At 38.1% G+C, this 9,679-nt stretch overlaps 1 protein-coding gene across 1 annotated transcript in view; it reads left to right on the top strand.

Moving 5' to 3' along the window:
- Window positions 1-524: 524 nt before the first annotated feature.
- The window catches only part of LOC139718131 (WASH complex subunit 4-like), a 47,521-nt gene continuing 38,366 nt past the window's right edge, over window positions 525-9,679 (top strand). Inside the window, exons 1-2 of the mRNA XM_071629614.1 lie at window positions 525-644; window positions 9,384-9,523. Coding sequence (XP_071485715.1) covers window positions 587-644; window positions 9,384-9,523 — 198 coding nt within the window. The 5' untranslated portion in view covers window positions 525-586. The remainder of the gene's footprint in view (window positions 645-9,383; window positions 9,524-9,679) is intronic.

The following is a 9,679-nucleotide window of genomic DNA, read 5'->3' as shown; positions in this document are numbered from 1 at the left end:
GCTAGGCCTGGAAATCTTTCTTTCCGGCAAATCTATAAGTCTGCATCAATTATGCTTCGATGGAAGTAGCGAGATACACGTGCAACTCAAGCGGGTATCGAACTCTGTACACGGCTTTCGACAGTACAAGCAGAGTTGTGGTCGACGTCCCAGCTAGCTCAACTCATCATGTAAAAATTCTTTGCAGCTCAACCAAAGCTCAAGTCTCCGCTAGCTCCGCTCCGGCGACTACTCGTAGTGCACAACTCACCAACCACCCCCACACACATCCACGCACACATCTCACACCACGTCGAGTTCGAGGTGATCTGTTTACTTCCTGCCCTAGCAAGCACTTGAAGACATAAACGTAGATGGCGCTATACGTCTCGCTGGCAAAAACTCGGCAGACTCCCCTCGTGATTTGTCTGCATGATGTGCCCCCCCCCCCCCCCCCCCACACACACACACTACTGAGTGTACTGCTGAAACTACGTCCCCATTCATTTCTGCAGTGTGCGTATGATTGACTGTGTCTGTGTAATCTCTGCCGTGAAGCGCTACAACCTCCGCAAGCTGTCTGAGAAGGCTGGATAACAGAGCTAAAATGACGAATGAGTCGAAAGCTGGTTGGGAATTTGACAAGTTCGACGATGGCTCTCTGAGTAAGTAATCTTCAAGGTGATCATTTGTTTTATATGAGGTAGAATGTTAGGGTAATGCCAAGGTATCAATTTTGTAACACGTTACGTTCATTTCATGGAATGGCTCTTTACCGCAGCAGTCGCTATGCTATGGAGCGCTATAGATAATCGTGTACGCTGCAGCCGGCCTTAGCATGGTACAGCTCACTGACACTGTAAAACAGAGAAATTAGAAAGGGGGTGGTTCCCCGTTTGACCGACAAGATCGGGAACAGGGCAGTCTTGTTTCGGCACTTTTTTAAAAATTTATTGTTGAGACTTGGCCTGGCCCTGTAACGTAGACCTACAGGTACCTGTAGCGGCCCCCTGTAGCCACCCTACTACAGTGTAGAACCTACTTCATATTATTATAGAATATGCAGCTGCAGCAAGACTTGAGGCAGGTGTTTGCCTCAATAAGAAACCTTAACACTCAACTCACACTAATTTTTACACAGTTAGAGTTGACAGACCTTGCTTTGCCTTGCCTGTAGCTTGCCTTAGCTAGCTTACCGATTGTCCAAGGCTTACATTCCACATGCTTTTTTTCTTTTTATTTCTTTTGTTTTAACCGAAAATAAAAAGGGGGTGTGCAACCGGTGCGCCCCCCCCCCCAGATCCGCCACTGCGCGCATTCTGATATTCACCCAATTTCCCAATGACAATGCAATGATTGAATGCTTAAAAAGCAAAACAAAAATGTTGTCATTGTTTATCTCGTCAGCTTCCTGCTGCGTGACTCCTCGAGCAGAGCATGCGCTTTAGTATGCATATTCTATGCAAACCTCAAAGATGCGCAGCTGTAATTCCAAAGTTTATTGACCCTACAATATGTGCCAAAATTTACAAAATCGTTCAGAAATTCATAAAAATTTCCAGATCATTACCAAAATTTAATCATTTGTTCCTTGTCATTGTCAACTTTACCTGGAAGTTTCATCTGCATAAATTTTTAAAGTAATTTTTTATGTTTTTGCATGATATCCATAGTAGAGTACAGTTGTAAGTATCCCGGTTTGTGGCTGCATAAGGGTTTTTCCACTCTGAAACGCACACTTGCAAATTGCTTTAACCCAGGTTATATCATAGAGGTTGACCACTTACCAATTCACATTGATGTCACTATTGCAAGACCAATGTCCATCGCAATAGTAAAAAAAGACAATGGCCGCGACCTGTTCTCATGTTTTTTGTATTTTTTCAACCATAACATCCACAAAAAATGGCAGCCCTCATTGGCTTGCGAAAGTTTTATTTCTGTGTGAGGACATGTATTCAAAATCCATTAACATCTGGAAAATGACAAAAGATCCAGTTTCTTAGACCCCTTGTTCCTTAACTGTAATGTTGAGAAGTACCGAAATTGAAATTTTGGATGCGAGATGTCGTCATTGAGGTGAGAATATTTCACTTTAGTTGATTTTTGTAGATTAGCAGTGTGTTAGTGAATGTGTGGTATACATCCATGGATAGAGTGTGTCGTTGTGTTCAGCGTTGTACCAAATATGCTGTGATGGCCACAAACAGGCACCTGGCTGTGAACTGGGACATTTACTCTATATTGTATGCCATGAATGCTTGATCGTCTGGAAGAAAAAAACAAGTTCAAGGGTTCGACCTTTTCTCAACTTTTGCTGAGCCAAGCAACATGGTTCTAAAAGGCATATTAGGTGGAAATATTTGCAGTGTGGAAATTTTCGCTCGACCAGAAACCAGCACAAAAATCAAACCACACAAATATTTTAGGACATCATACCTGTACGTGCCACTGTAAATGTCTTGATTGCACGGAATTAAAAAACATGCGAAATTCACCTTACCCAGCCAAGCGTGAAAAATTACTCGCACGCAATTAACCACTTTTACAGTATGATAGCGTGTCGCTCTCTGCATGTCTTGGGTCTGAGACAGATACAGTGTAACACCATAAATTGCATTCTGTATGGCTGAACCACTGTCAAAGCAAGAGTGGCTACATCCTATTGTTTCACTTCATTTGAATGCTCTATGAGCAAAATGGCAACGTGGAATCAGTGTAAATACAAATGTACATTATGTATACATACAACCGTGTGTGTGTACACTGTATGATGGCACTGGAGAGAAGTGGATTATTCTGTGGCTATGCATTATAAATCTATGACAAAAGTAGTGATATTCCCATAAAATTGTCAAATTTTAAAAGCAGGAACGTTTCCAGAACATAGCATGGAATGAAAATACACTAATCCCCAGAAAAAAATGGAAGGAATGTTTATTTATTTATTTATTTATTTATTTATTCAAGATTTCATGCGTGTTCACAAAATAGGAATGCATACAAATGTATGCAAGTACATCTCATATAGCCAAGACAGAATATTACAATAAGTATACATTGATAAGAAGCAATGATAAAGTTCTAGCCTTTCTGTATGTTACAGTCTGCAGCAGTCTACCTCAGCTTCAGCAGCTTACTGCGCACTATGTGCATTGCACGTCAAGCGTACAATGTGCACTTATGCACACCTTATATACGAGCAGCTAGAACTCCCTTGTTCGTCAATGATAGTCCTTCAAAAACATTTTAAAAAGTATCGTGGCTCCAGACAGTTATCCCGATCACTACCAATATTTAATCATCTGTTCCTTGTGTCATTATTGACTTTTCCTGGAAGTATCACCCAAATTTGTCCACAACTTTTTGAGTTATTTTTCAAACAGACAGACAGACAGACAACCAATGCACTGGCAAAATCATAACCCCCTTGGCAGAGGTATTCCAATAAAAGTCATGTAGAGAAAACATGATATGGACAGGATAATCACATTTGAGTACCCATCCATGCATTCAACTTTAGAATGCAATTGTGCATAATTGCATATTTTTATTTTGCACATGATGTTTGATTTTTTTTTTTTTTTTTTTTAACAAAGTGTAAATATGAAGTGTCTTGTTATTGCAAGTAGTAACAATAAAATTGTGGATTTGCTGGCTTCCTGAAGATAAGGGATATTGGCAGTTATCTTCTTCTTTTCTTTTTCTTTTTTTAGTTTGTGTCAAGTTTGATGACTTCAAGAGAAACATCTAGTTAATCTATGTCAATTGAACACGTTAGTGTCATATTGAAGGCATTCATCTGGCCACTATTAAGCACTGCTATGTTCATGACACGAACTGTATAGTGATGCAGCTGTGTTTTTTATTTAATTAAAGAGTTGCTGTAGTTTGTTGCAATAAAGCTAATGGCATAATAAATCAGGCATGATGTGAGTTCCTTGATAGAAGATAAGAGGTGCCTGTGTGTGTTGTTCAATGCATTTTACATTATAGGGCAGCCAAGACCGTGAAATGCTTTTTCCTGCATGCACCTTTGCTATTGAAAATGTAGATGTACATGTACTCCCCAGGAACAAACAAGTAAGACAAAAATATAAGTCAGACCTTCACTGTATAAAACTGAAAGCTAGGCTAATTATATTCTGCTATTATTGTCTTCATGTATGCCATATGGTATAAGGTTCATTCATTGTACATTACAGTTTCGATCAATGCATGCTTGACTTGCACTGTGACTATTACAGTTTGTTTCTTTATAAATGTAATTTGTATACATTGTATGATATGATATTTCTCTTATACTATCGATGTTGCCACCAAACAGTGTTGTTGTTTTTTTGTGATAAATTCATATTAGAAATACATTGCAGCTGAGTAAGCTGTGTGTTTTGCAGATGGTTTGTGTATTTTTCATACAATTTGATCAGATTTTGCTGGTGATATCATTTCTGTAGCTAATCTGGAGATAATCTCAAGAAACATTATCCCACTAGCTACAGGGAAACTGGTATGCCTTGTATGAAGTCTACAACTGTATGAGGATTTTGGAATCTGGCTGGAAATGGGCTGACACAAAATCCTTACACTATTCATTAGCAGATAGCTGTGCAATATTAAGGTGAAGGAATTGAAGTTAGGGGATGACAAAATTTAGTAGAACACTGACTATGCTTCAATCAAAGGAAGGCATGAAAAGTAAGACCCCAATCATATAACTTCTACATATGATTCATTTTCATCTTTATTTTCATGACAATGATATTAATCAGTATGACTAACCCCACCCAAACCCTGCATGATAATGATGATAGATAAATAATGGATATAATCCTGCCCAGCTTATTATCCTGTAAAATGACAAAATAAAGGAAGTGGACACAAAGAAGCAGTACTTCCAAAATATTATATAGTTTATATAGCAAGAGAAACAACATGTTGCGCACAGCAGTTATCTATACAAACCGACTTCTGAAATTGTATCCCTTCCCAAGGACAGTTCTACGTCATTACTGCGCTGTAGATATCTCAAACGACATCCCTGGCTTAATTCTGAGACTATCGCTTGCTCCACTTGCCCCCTATCAACTGCGATCGGAGGAAATCAGAGGAGGGAGACCGTCGAGTGGGTTAGGGAGCAGCACAAACGGGGAACTGTGTTGCTGCCGTACATGTTTGTAACACCCTAATTGTAGCTTCCTGTGACTGCGCGTGGCTGGTCTGCAGTTCAGTGGCAGTGCTCTCTCTCCCTCTCTCTCTCTCAAAGTTTAACACACACACACACACACACACACACACACACACACACACACACACACACACACTCTTCCTCTCTCTATCTGTCTGTTTGTGGGCAAGTCCAAGATAACGCGCACGTTACGTATGGGACATTCAGAGACTTTTATGACCTGAAAAATAGTGTTAATGGCCTTTGATCATATTGAACTTCATCATGGTGATTGATATCTAGGAGAAGTATAATCTTGTAAAAAATTGAGAAAAATGACCTTGACAATTATATTCTAGAAGAGAAAATATGTGCCGTTACGTATGGGACCAGAAAAATTTTGTTTTTTTGAACATTTTTTTCAACCTCAAAACTCTCTGAAAGTATATCATTCTACAACTTGTAACTTACTGTGATGAAAGTCACAACACTCAAGATTATCACAGGTAAGTTTCATGTCATCAGGCAAAAAGCTCTAATTACAGGTTCTAATTAAAGACAGACATGACGTGTTACGTATGGGACAGTTACGTATGGGACAGTTTGTCCCCCATTCATTTAGTGTGTGAAGAACCATGTTTATGGGTATTTTGCATAATCATTGAAGTAGAATCAGTTGAAACTACTCAAATACTGATCCAGATTGTCAAGGAAACAATATTCCCCAAATATTCACCATCATAATCATATTCAATCATATTTTTATATCTTTATGACCAACCTGGGTATGCATGCCCTTTGTCCCCCATTTGTTAAGTGTGTGGAGAAGCATGTTTATGGGTATTTTGCAAAATAATTTTGCAAAATACCCACAAACAAATTTTTGTATAATTATTGAGGTGGAATCAGTTGAAATTACTCAAATACTGATCCAGATTGACAAGGGAACAATATTCCCCAGATATTTACCATCATAATCACATTCAATCATATTCTATATTTTTTATGACCAACCTGAGTATGTATGCCCTATTTTTATCAGGATAGTTACTACTGAAAAATTGAATACCTGGTAGTTTAAAGTGTTTACTTCCATTGATGAAGGGCAGTTTGCCATTTAGTTTCAATAAAAAACAACTTGACACAAGAAATATTAAGTTTAATAAATAAGCAATACCTGCTGCGTGGAACCCCAGTGATCGAGTAGATATATGATGTCTGTCTAGCAGTCAGGTCATTGATTCGAGTCACACCTCAGTATGTATACCCATGAATTTTGTTGTGGCTACTACTGGAAACTGAATAAGGACAATTTGTGTATCACTTGCAATAAAAAAAAAAAATCATTTTACATTTTATCTTTTTTTTCTATATATATCGCAACCATTTCAAATTGGATCTCCATCACATAAACTTTGAATTCCTCTAGTCTTAGGATTTTATGCTCCTAAGTAATTCATATAATTGGTTTCCAATCATCTCTTTAAATGTTGAAAACTGAATCCCCATTTCTACAAAAAACTATACCATCCCTTTAATGCTGATTTTTCATTGTGTATTTTGCCATTTTCCCCTCCCCCTTTCTGAAAATTGTTCAGTCAAGTTCATGTATTGTTTCAAGTGTCTATAACTCAAAAAGTAGCTACAATGTTGGGATGCTTTCTTCAGGATGATTGACCATTTGTGTACTGAGAGACCTTCCCAGCTAGCTACATGCATTCACATGCAATATGTATGAGGATGTCCAATACGTAACGCATTTGTCCCATATGTAACATAATTTCAATGCCAAATAAACAATATTTCTTTTACTTTTTTTTCTTTTTTCTCTAGTATTTAATTTCTCTAAACAATAAATTAGAACTTTCCAAAAGGGCATTAAAATAACCTTAGCAATTTCAGAATAAACCTAAAAAAATGACCTCATTTTGTTACGTATGGGACATCTCATGATAGGACACGAGCTAATTTGCATAATCATTTGCATAAACCCTAAATATTCATACCAAGTTAAACTATGTGATGAACTTCTTATGTCGACATATTAATCAAATATTATTTGCTTTCCTTTGAATTAATATGAATTTTCATAAATGTCCCATACGTAACGCTGTGTTTCACATTTATGCAAATGAAGCCCTTGAAATTTGCATAAATTTACATAATATCATTTTTTCCTCCACGGAAATCAAAACTTCAACTCATAAGCTTCAAAATGATACCAAACATGTCAATATTGAGCAAAGATGAAATTTTGCCTTCTGAGGGGACCTTATCTTGGACTTGCCCTTGTCTGTCTGTCTGTCCGTCCATCGTTCTGTCTCTGTATCTGTGCAAACCTTTGACATACTACCATCAGACACTGCAAGTATGTTGACAGAGTGTAAGAAGTTTTTGGGGTTGCCTTTTCCCCCCGCGAGAAGTGGTTTAGGAACGAACGCCAAGTTTCCATTGATTGAACACTGCTGTGAGCATACACTGTGTAGCCTCGCAGTGGCAGTGTAATCTCAAAGCCTCTTTCTTCCTCACTGTCTGATGTCTGTCTGTCTGTCTCTCTTTCTACCTCCATGTGTCTTCACCTCTCTGTGTACATAATGTTTTTCTGCAAATGGATGGTACGTGTATCTATTCTGATGATGCATTGACTCGGCAAAGAAGCTGTCAAGTAGATTTGCTCGTGCGAAAGCTGCTCTAAGAATGCAAAGTAGTAGCTGGACCCGTTGTGAGCGTATGAAACTTCCTGAGTGCTCGTGCTGAGTAAGAAATGCTGTCTGAAGTGCACTCTTGAATATAATGTAATCATTTTCAAGCTCAGTGGGAGACCAATATTTGCAATTTCAGTACAAGCACAGTAGTCCCTTAAAGGAAACCAAAACCCAAAGAGACATGTGGATTGAGTGGAAGCAAGAACAATAGTAGAACACATCAGTGAAAGTTTGAGGAAAATCGGACAATCAATGCAAAAGTTATTAATTTTTAAAGTTTTGGTGTCGGAACCGCTGGATGAGGAGACTACTAGAAGTTATGATGTCATGCGTGGACAACAATATAAAGAAAATATAAAGGGAATTCCACAAAAATTCACTTTTCTAGCATAATGAAAGAGCTCTTGACTAACAGCTTTCAGAAAGCAGGGGGAATAGTTGCTACCCTTAACAATATGTCAGTATCGAGTCGATGTAATTTTCATGAAAATTTTTTTTTTTTTTTGCAATTCTTTGTTGCTACTGCTTTCACTCAATCCACATTTCTCTTTGGGTTTTGGTTTCCTTTAAGGACCAGAGATGAGTGCAATCAAGCAGGATTTCAATCGTGTGAATGTCCTCCACCCATCTCAAACTGTTCTTGGCAAATTTGACCAGGAATAAAATTATGTGCAGTTGCATGTGACTGATGTGTTCGTGCTTGCCCACGAGATTGTCCAGACTGACCCGTCATGGATTCTTGAGACGACAGTCATTGCCTATATGTATGCCCTATAGAAAACTTGCGTAAAGTTTGATTGAGTTCGTGAGATTGGGAGATGTGAGACTGAGAATAAGAGATGGAGAGTCATGAATTACATGTACATACATGTAGGTGAAGGCTTTTGGATTAGCTACATGTATTGCTGTACAACATCTTCTTGATACACCTTACAGAGTTGAGATATCTTACCTCAACCTCTGTACATTATGGATTTTTTAAAATTCATTTATGAAGTAGGAAAAGTAAATAATTAGAGCCAATAGTGGCTTGTTACAACAGGAAATTCATTGCTATTCATTTCTGATCATACATTAGGATCTATCAAAGAAACAACATTTGACATTTGATGAAAATTTCAAAAAATATGAATGGTGAACTCATCTACTTTTATTCCTTTTGCTGTCATTACAATGAATTCTGTAAGCACATGCTACCCTAGCGTGGAGTATGTAAACTGTATATTCTGTTTTATTGCTGTTATGCTCATGTTAGAAGTGCAAGTTTCTGTTTGCATGAAAAGTTCTGTCAAAAAAAATCACATTGTGTATATTGATGTTGTTTTGACATAGAACCATGTGACCCCTTCCCGCTTTTAACAGGTTGTATAGCACATTAAATGCATGTTGTGAGAGACACTTTGTATAGTGTATGAAAACCACCGACAAGAATCAAGAGTGAAGTTGTGAAAATGGTGAGAAATCTTGAATTATTAAAGCAAATCTCATTTACCTAACATTCTTACACTGTCACACCATTTGACTTCCGGCAGGAATCGTTGGTGAGGTCCAGCTCAGAAAGTATGGCAAGTTTCTCGAGGAGTACGCCACGCAACTGAAAGGCATTGAAGATGCCCTGGACGACTCCATAGGAGATGTGTGGGATTTCACACTGGACCCAATCTCATTACAGGTATTAAAAGCTACATTGTAGAATTAAAGCCAGTTGCAATTGTAAATGCATCAGATGTGACATGCATGTAACACTGCCAGTGTATGAAAGGCACAGTGATTGTGTACTATGCTACATGTATGTACTGCCAGTGTATGAAAGGCACAGTGATTGTGT

The sequence above is a fragment of the Diadema antillarum genome, unplaced genomic scaffold, assembly GCF_040938485.1.
Source record: "Diadema antillarum isolate AM-2024a unplaced genomic scaffold, OU_Dant_1.0 scf00000089, whole genome shotgun sequence".
NCBI lineage: Eukaryota > Metazoa > Echinodermata > Echinoidea > Diadematoida > Diadematidae > Diadema > Diadema antillarum.
Note: the sequence above shows the minus strand (reverse complement) of the source record. Positions and strands in the feature narration are given on the sequence as shown.